General features: G+C 50.6%; 2 protein-coding genes across 2 annotated transcripts in view; both read right to left on the reverse strand.

The window, feature by feature from the left end:
• On the reverse strand, positions 1-12,119 carry CATIP (ciliogenesis associated TTC17 interacting protein). Its single transcript, XM_065928919.1, is given in 10 exon segments — positions 1-360; positions 599-687; positions 1,414-1,490; positions 2,402-2,526; positions 4,198-4,365; positions 4,555-4,641; positions 4,804-4,859; positions 5,143-5,343; positions 5,724-5,856; positions 12,024-12,119. Coding segments are annotated over 10 exon segments (1,392 nt in total).
• PNKD (PNKD metallo-beta-lactamase domain containing) overlaps positions 11,956-14,553 on the reverse strand; it is a 21,980-nt gene continuing 19,382 nt past the window's right edge. Inside the window, exon 9 of the mRNA XM_065930591.1 lies at positions 11,956-14,346. Within this exon, the coding sequence (XP_065786663.1) occupies positions 14,173-14,346 (174 nt within the window). The 3' untranslated portion in view covers positions 11,956-14,172. The remainder of the gene's footprint in view (positions 14,347-14,553) is intronic.

Genomic DNA, 14,553 nt, shown 5'->3' on the forward strand with positions numbered 1-14,553 from the left:
TTAAAACCGCAGGCAGGAAATCGCGCCTCCGGGGTGCGTCCAGCCGGCATCCCGTCCCAGCCCAGCCCTGACGCCCCCGCTTCCCGTCCAGTCCCCGCCAGGGAGGCCCCGGGCCGCCTTGCTGCCCGCCTAGGCCTCGCTGCGCTCCGGCTCCAGCTCGCGGAAGGGGCTGGGCCGGTTGGAGGAGCGCAAGGCTGGGGTGGGCGGGTGTCTCTTGGCGAAGGGGCCGAAGTACTCGGCGGCGAAGGTGACCACGTCGGCCGGCTGGCGCAGCAGCAGGAAGAGCAGGAAGTCGGAGATGAGCGCCTGGGCCTCGGGGTGCTGCCGGAGATAGCTGTTGTGGCTGATACGGAGCTCCTCCTGGTGGTGCCGTGGCGAGCCTGAGCCGGGCTCGGACTCCCGCTCCCCAGGGGCGCACCCCCTCCTCGGACCCATGGAGGGATTAGGAACGCTGGGGTCCCCAACCCCTCGGGGTGCAGTATTTCAGCCGGGCAGGAAAAGTGATGACAAAGGGTGGAATATATGCCCAGGGCGGGGGTAAGGGGTTAAGGGTGTTGGGAGGGGTGGGGACCTCAGGCTGCCTGCAGCCTCGCCTCACCTTGCGGTCCAGGAACCGCGAGTAGAGCTCCAGGTCCTCCTCCCACACCAGGGGCTTCTTCTTAAACACTGGGCGAGGCTCAATATCATCTGGAGTTCGGTGGGAGTAAGGTGGTGGTGGTTTAGCCGCTAAGTCGTATCTGACTCTTTGAGGCTCCCATGAACTGTAACCCGCCAGGCTCCTCTGTCCATGGGATTCTCCAGGCAAGAATAATTGAGTGGGTTGCCAATCCCTTCTCCAGGGGATCATCCCGACCCAGGGACAGAACCTGGGTTTCCTGCGTTGCAGGAAGATTCTTTACCGACTGAGCCACCACGGAAGCCCCTGGGTGGGAGGAAGGCGGCGTGCCCATTCCGACCCCAGAACCTTCCTCAGATATAGAGGGATGACTGGACGACACCTGTTCTAGGCAGGCTCGGAAAACCCCAGGGTTCTGGCTGCCCATATGGGCAGAGTTCCCAGCAAAGTGATCCTCTCCTAATTAGGGACAGGGACTGGAAAACCAGGGCTTCCCGGGTGGCTCAGATGGTAAAGAATCCGCCTGTAATGCAGGAGACCTGAGCTCCAGACCTGGGTCAAAAAGATCCCCTGGAGAAGGAAATGGCAACCCACTTCAGTGTTCTTGCCTGGAGAATCCCCATGGACAGAGGAGCCTGGCGGGCAGCAGTCCGTAGGGTCACAAAGAGGCGGACATGACTGAGCGACGAAGCACTTACTGGAAAGCAAAGCCTCTCCGTCCCATTTGGTCTCCCACCCCAGAGATGACCCACTCAAGGCAGCCCCTGCACCCTGGGAGGCTCGGCGGCTTCACTCACCCTCTTCCCTCAATACAGGCACCTTGGTGATCATGCAGCACCCCGGGGAGCCCACCTGGATCCTCTTGGCCAGGTGCCTGGAGTGCAACACGGAAAAGGTGTGAGTCTTCCTAGACCAGCCGGCTCCTTTGAAGGGTGTCCTGGGGCCTCCGGTTACTGCTGTCCTCTCCCCCTCCCCCACTTGTCTTTGAGTTCCAGGGTGCTGCTCATGTCTAGATCCCCAGATAATGGCCCCTGCTTTTCAAACTGGGGACTGTGTCTACCCTGAAGATGTGTGCACATATGCAAGACCTTTATAGGTGTGAGCGCTAGAAGAACCATGAAAAAGTTCCCTGGCATGCCAGTGGGACTCCACACTTTCACTGCCAAGGGCCTGGGTTCAATCCCTGGTTGGGGAACTAAGATCCCGCAAGCCATGAAGTGCAGCCAAAAAAAAAAAAAAGAAAGAAATGGCAAGCCAAATTATGAAATCAGGAAAGCCAACAAAGTTCTAATTTGTTTGTTTGTTTGCTTTTCCCAGTGTGGTGATTCTGTCAGTACCTCTGTGGAAATTTCAGGAAACAAATGCTCCTCTCCCTTCCAAATTTTCTCAGGATTTTGGTGCCTGCGCTTTGCTGGTGACAGCTTGGCAGTGTATTAAGATGCTTCTTCCAACCTGATGATCTTATCAAGTGCTAAGTTGTTCAGACTTTTGTGTTTTTCCATATTACACCCACACCTGTGGCAGCTGCTTTAGCTATGCCCTGTGGAGTTGACCTTGACTCCCTCAGCAGTTCAGGGCTCTTTGGTGAGATTTGGGAGGCATTGTGAAGATCGGGAAAATGATATATTTTCCCGTGAATATATGGAAAAAGTGAATGAGTGGGTAAAGCCAGGGGCACTCCGATCTCAACAACAAGTCTCCCTGGTAGTGAATCTCCACCCAGGTGGTTGAGCTTCCCACGTTGTGCTCAGTACTGCCCCCTTGGCCTCACCGCCAGTGACTCACCCATCAGGGAGCAGGTAAAACTGGCAGGACATGGGGATGCCTTGTTCCGAGTGTACCGTCTGCTCCACAATGAAGACTTCCACCTGCTGATGGCCCACCTGGATTGTCTGGGAGCCCAGGGCTTGCTGGCAGCAACCGAAATGAAGGGAGGGAGGTGAGGTAGATGCCTACCAGGACCTCCCCCTACATCTCACCCTTCCCTTCTCTCCATCTTGTATCTTCATTGCTTGTTCACCGGTGATAAGCAACCCTTGGCTGTCCAGACCCTTAGGCTCCACAAGATTTGGATTGCAGCCCCGGGTTGAGTTGAGGTCCTCTCATAGAGAGCCAGCTCCACCCTGCTCCTGCCTCAACCCTCCTCCATGCCAGCTCCATGACCAACTGCTTCTAGCTGGCAGATTCTGTAACACAGATCACCAACTAGGAGTGAGTGTGGGAGGGGGCAGGGGTTGGATTACTTGGGGGGAGAGGGTAGTGAGGCTCTGGAGAGGGACTTTTTTATTATTCAGTTTCTAAGTCGTGTCTGATGCTTTGCAACCTTATGGACTGCAGCACACCAGGCTTCCCTGTCCTTCAGTATCTCCCAGAGTTTGCTCAAACTCATGCCCATCGAATCAGTGATGCCATCCAACCATCTCATCCTCTGTTGTCCCGTTCTCCTCCTGCCTTCAATCTTTCCCAGCATCAGGGTCTTTTCCAATGTATTGGAGTCTCTTCGTATCAGGTGACCAAAGTATTGGAGCTTCAGCTTCAGCAGCAGTCCTTCCAATGTATATATGCAAACTACTACAGCCATGCAAACTAGTACAGCCAATGTATATTCAGGATTGGTTTCCTTTAGGTTTGACTGGTTTGATCTCCTTGCTGTCCAAGGGACTCTCAAGAGTCTTCTCTAGCACCACAATTTCAAAGCGTCAATTCTTCAGCGCTCACCCTTCTTTATGGTCCAACTGTCACATCTGTACATGACTACTGGAAAATCCACAGCTTTAACTATATGGAGATTTGGTGGCAAAGTGATATCTCTGCTTTTTAATATGTTGTCTAGGTTTGTCATAGCTTTTCTTCCAAGGGGCAAGAATTGAGACTGAGATTTGGCGCTGTCTCAGACCCGTGCAAGCTACCTGTTATAATTAAAACTTAAATCTCTATTACAGCTTTGGCTGCGAGGAGAAAAGTGCTAACATAAAAATATTTCAGAGGAAATTGGGGGGAAATGGTGTGTGCCTGTTTGTGTCAAACTCCTTACTGTTTGTCATGGTTGTGGCAGAAGAGATGCCAGTGTCATTTACAAAGCTGGTCAAATGAGCCCCCAAAGTGCATGTCCACAGACAAGTTTCAAAATCACATATTGTAGGAAGTCCTAGGTAGGTTGGTGATGAAAGTTTAGCCAAAATAAAGAAGCACCCTTCAGGGTTGAGACATAATAAAATAAAATTCAAGTGAATTTGAAGATTTAAATTTCCTGATGTTTAAAAATTCTCTAAAAATGGCCCCACACTATGTTTTTGTTTTTGTTTTTTTCTGAACTGACTTTTGTGTAAAAAGCATCACTTTCTTCCATTGCTCCCACCTTTTTAGTCCCTATCTTCCTCACATCACTTGCCTTGGTCTTCTCTCTGACAAATGCAATCTTGTTTTCTCCTGCCCTTGGAAGTTTCACCCCCACATGCCGGGGTTTATCCTCACCCCATCTGCTCTTCCACTCCACAACTGTCTTTTCTCTCAAATCAGCATCCTCTCTGCCCCTTTTAGCTTGCCCACAGACCAACTCCCCACCCAGGGAGATGGCTCACGTAAGTAGAATAGCAGAGTTTGCCTTCAGTGTCCAAAGCCAGGAAACGGGCATTGCTGGGCACCGTATGCCGCCAGGCCATCACCCTCAGCAGCACCAGGTTAGCGGCCTGGGAGACGAAGCCCTCAATGGAGGGCCTGGGGAAGAAAGTCACTTCGGTCTTCACTTCCTGTTCAGGACAAATCTGGGTCAGGGAACTTGAGCTGGGAAGTAGGAGGAGGTTGGGCAAGTCAGGTGTTGAGCATATGGTCCAGTCCACATGGTCCCCAGGGCAGGCTCCTGGCCTGACACCATCTGTCCCCTGTTTGTGGTTCCAAAGAGGATGTTGAGTATGCCTCCCACCTGGCTCTCACCTTACCTCACCCTCCTTGACCATTCTGGTCATGAGCAGCTGATCATCCTGCTTCAGCAAACTCGTCTTCTGTTCCATGGGGAGAATGTGGAACTAGGGGCCAGAGCAGGAGGGGAGAATCAGGGACTCACCGATTGTATATGAGTGAGATCCCCCGGAGGCCACCTTGTCCGTCCTCCATAAATGAGAAAACCGAGGAGAGATGTGGATAGAAAACCTTCTCTCCGTGGTCAAGGCTGGGGGCCCAGGAGGTACCTTGATGAACTCCTGACTCTGTTGTTTCACAACCTCCAGTTTCCACGAGAGATAGGCTGAGGGGAGGGAGGTGAACACAGGAGACAGGGCTGGAGGCTGTGGGAAGGGCGGGTGGTGGCCTGGGCTGGAGGACTCAGGGGTAGGGCGGCCACAGGTCAAAACTACGGCTGCGATTATCTTCTTGTCACCCCACACCCCACGCTTTCTCTTTGCCTCGTTCTAGTCCCAAGGTGAAATTAAAGGATTGCTACTGAGTGAACGTCCTGGGAGCTAGGGGCTGGGAGTGGGGGGCAGGGTAGGATGGTAGGGGGTGGGGGTGGGGGTGGTCAGGAACTCTACCCAGAAGGGAGCTTCCACAGAGTGTTTTGTCCACGAAGCCTCGGCTGGAGGCATGCACGAAGGGGACGTACGTTATGACACCAGAATTGTCTTTGTATTGCCCTCTCTGCACCTCAATGGTCAGCTCTCCCTGAGGCTCCCCTGTGTCGGAGACCATGACCAGAGTCTCTGAGAAGAACAGCAGCAGCAGCTCCTCCTGCCCTGCGGAGTGAGGGTCCCGTGGGAACAGTTAAAGCCCCAGCTGCTAGTCCTCAACTCTCTGACCCCCCTGGCCAGCAGTGCCCCCACGGTCTGCACCCACCCTCTCCTCATCTCAGGTCTCCCAGGCAGCCCCCGCCTCCCCTCCACTGGCCTCTGCAGCAGTCGGAGGTGGAGACAGCCCCCCCACACACAGCGATCCCTACCCCCACTGTATCCCTGGGGTCTTCCATTAGTTGAAGACTATCAACCATTACACTTCAGGCCCTTTCTGAGTCCCAGGATATTCAAGGCTGCTAGAGAGGTGGCCATGTCTGGGCTTTCTCTCTTCCCTCCGGTCCACAGTTTTGTCCACCCTCTCCACCCTCACTGCCCAGACTCACGGAGGGAGTTGAGGAAGTGGATGGCCTCAGCATTGGCCTCTGGGGGTGGCAGATTCTCCTGTGTTGAGGGTTGGGGGTCCTTGGCTTTGGAGCCTATGGAGGGAGGAGAGACTGAGATGGCAGATGGCGGACCCTGAGGAGAACAGTGATGGGGCAGGAGTCCCAAGAGTAGAATCCTCCAAGGCCACCCCAAGGTGGACGATGAGGGAGAGATGCCCCCTCACTTTCCAGGCCCCCACCCCCCAACTCCTCAACCCCCTTCTCACCTTTGGATTGAACTTTAGGGGACATGCTGCCCGCTGCTACCAGGTTTGTATCCAGATGTCTCCGTGGCAACTGGGAGCTCCCTACTGCCTCTTAAAGGGCCATCAACTCATTTCACTAAACACCCAGACCTTCGAGTAGTTGGTTGGAACTGTGACTTCTGGGGCTCAGCCCAAACTTGAGGTACTGTCCAGCAGAGGGAGTATTTGACATTCTTAGGTGGAAGAGGGGATGACATGAGTATTTACAATGACCTTGGAAGCTGTACCATACAACTGTACTTTGGAGTTCAATTCTTACTGGGATTTAAACCAATACTTTAAAAAAAGAAAAACTTTAAATTTTACTGTATTTATATGTTTACTTTTATTAGATTGGATTAAAAGTACTTGGGAAGCTGGTTTATCAATTTGTTAAAAAAAAAATCAGAGAATTATTTTTCCTTTATTTTTCCCAACGTTACCGAGATATGTTGTTCAGTGGCTCAGTTGTGTCTGACTCTGCAATCCCACAGACTGCAGCACACCAGACTTCCCTGTCCTTCACTGTCCTTTGAGTTGATGATGCCACTCAACCATCTCATCCTCTGTTGGCCCCTTCTCCTCCTGCCCTCCATCTTTACCAGCATCAGGGTTTTTTCACATCAGGTGAAAAAAGCTCTTCACATCAGGTGGCTGAAGTATTGGAACTTCAGCTTCAGCAGGAGTCCTTCCAATGAATATTCAGGGTTGATTTCCTTTAGGATTGACTGGTTTGGTCTCCTTGCAGTCCAAGGGACTCTCAAGAGTCTTCTCCAGCACCATGTTTCGAAAGCATCAATTCTTTGATGCTCAGCTTTCCTTATGGTCCAACTCTCACATCCGTACATGAGTACTGGAAAAACCATAGCTTTGACTAGATGGACCTTTGTTGGCAAAATGATGTCTCTGCTTTTTATAACTGGCATATAACAATCAATTGCTTTTAAAAAAGTAGTAGAATATATGGGATGAATAATTATGGCATAAACTTCCTAAAGCAGTTTTAATTTTGTAAAGAGAACAGATTGTTCATTGAAGTCCCCTTAAAAGTTAATATTAGCTAGGACGTCCTTGGTGGTACAGTGACTAGGAATCCAACGCATGGAACATGGATTTGATCCCTGGTCCAGGAAGATTCCACATGCTGAGGAGCAACTAAGCCCATACACCAGAAGTACTGAGCCCAAGCTCTAGAGCCCACGAGTTGCAACTGCTGATGCCTGAGCACGTAGGGCCTGTGCTCTGCGACAAAAGAAGCACTGCAATGAGAAGACCATGCACCACAACAAATAGCCACCGCTCACTGCAGCTAGAGAAAGCCTGAGCAGCAACAAAGACCCAGCACAGCCAAAAATAAATAATAAATAAATAAACTAAAAAAGCATTAGCTAGGTTTATAATTAGAATGACGTGACAAAATTGAACTTAGAAGTGTTAGAAATACTTATGTTTTAAAATTTGCATTTTAAAAAATCGAGCACTAATTTTTAAAAGCCTAAGTGAATTCTGAATAAGTCATTCTCTGCACGTGAGCCACCACCAGTGGCATTAAGAAAATTCACAGCTGCTTTGGGAAGTGGCTAGTTAGTTCCTCAAAATAGTAAATGTGAAGTTACTATATGACAATTCCACTCTGAGGTGTATACCCAAGAGAGCTGAAAACATCTGTCCACATAAAAACTTACACACAGATATTCATAGCATCATTATGCAGAATACACAAAAAGTGGAAACAACCCAACTGTTCATCAACTGGTGAATGCATAAACAAAATGTGATATATATATATATATGTGTGTGTGTGTGTATATATATATATATAATGGGATATTGTCTAGCCGTAAAAAGGAGTGAAGTATTGACACAGGCCTTAATATGCTTCAACCTTGAAAATATGTTGACTGAAAGAAGCCAGTCACAAAAGACCACATATTGTATGATTCCATGTATATGATTAAATGCCCAGAACAGGCAAATCCATAGAGACAGAAAATAAATCAGTGGTTGCTTGGCGTGGGGGAAGGGTGGAGGTGTGGAGGCAGCAGGCACCTGACACCAGAGGGTCACAGGGTTTCTTCGGGGAGTGTTGAAAATGTTCTAAAATTAGGTTGTGGGTAGCTGCAAAACTGCGTATACATTAAAACCCACTGAATTGTATACTTTAAAAGGATATCATTTTATAAATTGTATCTCAATAAAATTAATAAAAGCAGATTTAAAACAAACCTATTACTTTCATGTGTGAATTACATAAAGTTTGACAAAATCTTTTCTATTGGGCAAAGTTTACACAAAAAAAAGAAGCAGCAGGGACTTCCACAACAGTCCAGTGGTTAAGACTCTGAGCTTCCACTTCAAGGGACATGGGTACACTTCCTGGTCCAGGAACTAAGGTTCCACATGCCACACAGCAAGGTAAAAAAAAAAGGCAAACTGCTATTTTTTGTTCCTTAAGGGATGCTCACTGAACTGAACTGAACTGAACACAGTCCCCCTCCTTATTGCATGCCCGTATCCCTGCTTTTCTGGACTCCTGGCCTCAGGGAAAAATTGCTCCCTGAGCCCTCTACCCCTTAGAGTTTTTCTCCTGTCAGCCCCACTCTCCTTCACCTCCCCTTGCTCAGGCTCTCCAGTTGCACAGAACCCCCAGATGCCTGTCCTGACAGGCTCCCGCCTCCTGGGAGCCCATGTTCTCAACTCTCTCACTTCCCCCAGTTCCCTTCCCCTTGGTGCTGGCTGTTTCCTCCCAGTCGCTTAGGGGAAAGAGAAAGTTGGCAAGGTGGATCACAGAAGGATGAACATCCAATTTCTTGTCTATTTTTTTAGTCATCTGTTAAGCACCCTTGTTACCACTGCTGCTTCGGACCTGATAGACCAGTGGAAGGATGCTCTGGAGAAGTTGATGTACTAGCTGTGCAGTTGTGCTGGACCGGTTGGCCTCTCTGAGCCTGTAGCATGGACGGCCGGTGCCCTCCCAGTGGTTAGGGTGGGCATCTACTGAACAACAGCCACTGCTGCAGAGAGGGTGCCCTACGTGCCCAGCTCTGCAGGGTGTAACTTATTTAATCCTTCCAATCAGCTTCTCAGACGGTGTGAGCATCAACCCCACTGGACAGATGAGAAGTGGAGGCACAGAAAGGTTAAGTAACTTGCCCAAGGTCACCCAGTTAATAAATGGAAGGCGTGGACTCCAACCCAGATGGGCTGACTCGAATCCATGTTCTTAATCACTTTGCCCTATTGTCCCTGATAGATTGTGGGTGTGTGCTAAGTTGCTTCAGTAGTGTCCGACTCTGTGACCCCCTGCCAGGCTACTCTTCCATGAGATTCTCCAGGCAAGAAAACTGGAGTGACTTACCATGCCCTCCTCCAGGGGATCTTCCCCACCCAGGGATCGAACTTGCGTCTCTTAGGTTTCCTGCATTGGCAGGCGGGTTCTTTACCACTAGCCTCACCTGGGAAGTCCTGTTGTCTCTGATAGACTAGCCCTAAGTTTATTAAGAACAGTAAGAGGAAGAAGAGACTACTGTTCTTGGAACACCTATGTGCATCTCATTTGGCTGCCCAGCCACTCCAGAAGGAGGCTAAGAGACAGAAGTTCCCTGTCTGGTGCTATCCACGGTTGGTCAGAGTTTGTATTCAAACCCAGACCAGTCCAAGTCCTCTCTCTACCACACTGTCCTTGCTTTGGCCCGAGCCTAGGGTTTACCGACCATCAGGGTTAGCTTTCCACCTGCTTCCAAAAGCTCCATTTGTGGCCAGGGCCTTGGAAGACTAGGATGATCCCCTCCCCCAAGACACACAAGCGTACACACAGGGCTTTTCAAGTTCACATCTACAACTTATCCTATTCTCTGTCCTTCTCTGGAACTTCTAAGGCTGCCCACTTAACATACCCCTCCCTTTTTCTTTTTCTGTGATTTAGAAAGAAAGAGACTATGATTTAGGGGAAAAAAGATGGAAGTGTTTACAGGTTATTTTTTAAATTATGCAGTATTCAAACACCTGTGAGGCCACATGTCTACCTCTATTGCTTATCATATAATGAATTACAGCACCAGAAATCAGACCCAGCATTTTCCAAAGTGACTTTATATGCCTTTCTCATCTAACTCTTCTAATAGCCTCCAAATAAGTGGACTTGTTGGTAATTGTTTATGATTTTGCTGCTTTGCATCATTTCTGATATCAGACCCTCTATTCCTCTGAGGAACCCTTTCCCCACTCCCAGTACACTGTGTTTCAACTGAGTCTGACATTTCCTTTCCAGGTGTGGTCATGTCATTGAACCTGGCCAGTCAGAGAAGCCCATTCCCCTAACTCCTATGATAGGTTAGGATTGGGCACATGATGCAAACTGAACCAATGAAACTCAGTCCCTGGGACTATTAGAGGTTCTGCTATTAACTTGTAAACCTAGTTGATGAACTAGTAGCCTGTAAACCTGGAACTTCTAGAGAAAATCTTTCCATTACAGGGGAAAAGACTGATAGAGAATGGTATCAATGTAAAAGAAAGCAGAGCTGAATGATGAAGATGCTTTGAATCCCTGGTTCCAGCCATGCCTAAAGTTACCATGATGTAATCCCACACTTCTCAACTTCATGAGTTGATAAATTTCCCTTTTGTTTTGAGTCCTTTTCTATTGAGCATTTGTCACTTGCACTTGAAAGTACATACAGAGTAAAGGTTCTGTCTCATTCAAAGTTGTCTCCATTGGAAGATGAAGAAACTGAGATGAAGGTCCTTGGACGCAGAGTGATATAGCTGGGACTGGAAGTCAGATCTCTTAACACTAGCTGTCACTGTTGCTGTTCTGCAGACAAAGAGCAGGTGTCCTAGTTGTTGCTGGTCAGTGCTGGTTCCAGTTGAAGCACGTGCCGTCATTCAGGATGGGTGTCCCAGTGGGAGGATTGGCCAAGGCTGTGGGAAAATGCTTCACTAAGCCCTAGAGAACCGTCACCGTCTGTCCCTCAAACTGGGCACACTCAGAGTGACCTGGCCCTGGGGCTTGGCCCGTCAAGAGACAGTTACAGGGCAGAGACTCCCCCTTCTTCAGGAAGGTGAGGACTACCGCTTCTTCCTTCAATTACACCCGGGTGCCACCCTGAGCCAGGATGGGGTCGGGAGCCAGTGCCAAGGTCCTTGGCTCAGGGTGCGGGACACCAAGATGGGAGGCCGAGCTGTTACCAGGGGTGGGAAAACTCTGACTCGGGCCCAAGGAAATGTGGAGCTAAGCCAGTGTCTCCCAGTCTTCAGCCACACCAAGGTCACCTTCAAGAAGTTTGCTATAGCCAATGTCCCCTTTATTTCATATTGTCCTGTTTCAATAATGCAAGCACACCTCTGAGATATTGACGATTCAGCTCTAGACCACCAAAATAAAATGAATGTTGCAATAGAGAGTCACATAAGAAATATTTTTCCCAGCACACATAACAGTTATAACACTATGTGCTGCTTAGTCGCTCAGTCGTGTCCGACTCTTTGTGACCCCATGGACTGTGGCCCACCAGGCTCCTCTGGCTATGGGGATTCTCCAGGAAAGAATACTGGAGTGGCTTGCCATGCCCTCCTTCAGGGGAATCTTCCCAACCCAGGGACTGAACAAAGGTCTCCCTCATTGCAAGCGGATTCTTTACCATCTGAGCCACTAGGGAAGCCCATGTTACACTATATTAAGTGTGCAACAGCAGTATATCTAAAAAATGGTACATACCTTAATTTAAAGTATAATTAATTAAAAAGATTTTATTGATCAAAATACTAACCATCATCTGACAATGCAGGGTTGTCACAAACCTTCAATTTGTTAAAAAAAAAAAAATGCAATTATCAGAAAAGCACCCTAAAGTGAAGCACGGTAAAATGAGATATGCCTGTACCTTTAGTCACCTGCATGAATTGAAAACTGGTGTCACTTGTCAAAAATATTGACCCTGAGGATAAATACAAGGAACACAAAATGATGTTGTTAAAGTTCAACTCAAGATAGCTTCAGGGCTTGACAACCGACCTGTTTAACAATTAACAGACGAGTCCGGCTGTTAATTGCAGAGGCCTTAAAGGGCCTTAAAGAGGGGTCAGCACCAAGGCCTTGTCCTTGAAGCATATTCACGGCTGGGTGGTGACCATACATAAAACCACTTCCCCTGCGGCTAGAGGTGCATCTGTGCATCTCAAGCTTTGGAAAACACCAAGGTAAGCAAATCATAAGCCCTGAACAAATTCTCACGAGCCATGGAAGGATATATTTATAGCTTTGTTTTTGCCCAGAGTTCTAGAAGTGCAGTCCTTCTGAGTAAGCAAGAACTGTAACCCAGACAGGAAAACAGAACCAGCAATAAAGACAAGCCCACTGAGGAACTAAGCCTCGGTTAAATCATTCATTCATTCAACATTTATTGAGCGCCTACTGTGTGCCAGGCACCGTGCTAGGCGCGAAAAATACAGAGATGCATAAGATACAGTCCATGCCCTGAAGGGTTCACAGTCGAGAAGGGGGAGACAAACGTGTAAACAGGTAAAATACAGTGTGATAAGTGCCACAAGAGAAGCGTTGACAAAGAGCAGAGGTAGCCTGGAGAGAGAGGAGCATGGGAGGAGGAGGGAGGACTTCCTGGAGGAGGGGGACCTTGAGGGGGATTGGTGAGATGACTAGGTGTTTGCCAGGCAGACTCGGCAGAAGGAGCAGGGGAAAGGCATTCCATTCTGAAGAAACAGCAGGAGGGAAGGCACAGAGGCAGGAACTGCAGGTCTGGAGGGCGGGGAACTCTGACTATTCTGGCGGTATTGCTAGAGCTGGTACCAGAGGCTGTGGCCCGAGAGGGAGGCAGAGGCAGGCTGATGAGGGGAACTGAGGGCAGGGACATCTCGGGGGCTCCCCAGTGGGGAGCAGAGCCTGAGGGAAGGCTTCCACCCAGGAAGAGAAGGCTCCTGGCTGACCCCAGGTACGCCTGCTTGAGGACCATTGTTGTCCTCACTGTGGCCCCAAAGGGACCTGGACCTAAGGCCAGAGGAGGAGCTGAGCTGAGGGAGGGCTGAGCAGAGGGGAAGGGCCCAGACCAGGGGTCCTAGAAGCTGCCACTCACTCGAGAGCTGTCCACTCCTGGACTTCTGATTTCTGCTCTCTACTGTGTAGACCTCCTGGCTCCTGCCAGGATGGGGCCAAGGGCCAAATGAGAAATGACAAGGTGATGTCCTTGGCCAACTGCAAAGGGCCAGATGAACGGCTTTACTAACTGAAAGGGGCAAGGGTTGAGGATGAAGCAGGAGTGTCTAAGAATAAGGGCCACAATGAGAAAACCACAGTGGACCTGGTGGACAATGGCTCTCTGGTCCCCCAGGAAGAAGGGGCCCTGCTGGCCCAGGGCAGGGGCAGAGGCCAGCAGGCAGGACCAGGCCAGCTGTGCAGTGAGCAAGCATGTGTGACCTACAGGACCCTGGGCCTCCAGTCCCAGCCTCCTGGTGTCTCCTTAGCCTGAGGTCAGGTTTCCTTGGTAACCGGGACTCTCCCGCTTCCAGGCTGCAGGGGAGTCACAAGGCAGAGATTGTCCGCAGCCAGGCTTGCAGCCCTTTCCTCTTTCTCAGAAATGGCTCTGTTTAAAAAAAATGCCTTTGTGGGGGCGGGGGTGGCCTTGCTCTTGTGGGTGCCTTGCTCTTGTGCAAAAATGCCTGGGGGAGGAGGGGCAGAGGCTCAGAAAACCAGAGCCCAGGTGCCCCTCTGAGTGACTGCTTTTCCAAAGCACCTGACCTCAGGTCAGTCTGGGGGAGCGAATTTCTTTCCCCACCGCGGATGGGAGGAAGGGGAAGATGGACTCACTCTGTTCGAGACTCCTGCTGCCCTGAGTTCAGAGGCTGCAGTGAGTGCAAGGGCTCCGTGTCCTCATTGCCGTGGCAGGAACAGGGGGAGCTAACTCCCAGTGTTAGCTCTGCCCTCGGTGACTCAGCCTCACCCTGTGGAGTCCCCAAGCCTTCCGTCACCCGGCCTCTCGGTCTCAGGGTCTCCTCGCCTGTCCCTCCTCTGCCCCTGACCAGCGTCCGGGTGGTGCCCGCTGATGAGCCGATGGAGGCGGGGTGGTAGCAGACAGAGGGATGGCGTGGTGTGGGCGATGATGGGTGGTCTCCCCACTGCGGCGGGTGGACTGGGCCGGGCCAGGGTGGGGTCACTTGCTCTTATGCAGGTCCTTCAGCTGGCGGAGCCTCTCCAGGAGCTGGGCCCGGGAGCAGCCATCGTCGCCTGTGGGGCCAGGGCCTGGCCCCAGAGCCTCCTGCAGCACTGGGCAGTGTGTCCTTAGGAACGGGTTATAGGAGCGCTCCTCCCCCAGGGTGGACGGGCACTGTGGGAGGAGAGACACGGGCTTTGGTGGGGAGGATCTGGAAAACGGACCTGACCAGGAAAGCCTCCCCACCCCCTGCCCCATCCTGGGATTCAGGCGTTCTCACTGGAAGGCCCTTGTGCCAAACAGGCCAGAGCTCTGGGGAGGGGCCTGCAGGGCCTGCCTCGGCAGAGATGGGATCCATCTGGGGAGTGCCCTCGGCCCCTC

Source organism: Muntiacus reevesi, chromosome 3 (assembly GCF_963930625.1).
Source record: "Muntiacus reevesi chromosome 3, mMunRee1.1, whole genome shotgun sequence".
Taxonomy (NCBI): domain Eukaryota; kingdom Metazoa; phylum Chordata; class Mammalia; order Artiodactyla; family Cervidae; genus Muntiacus; species Muntiacus reevesi.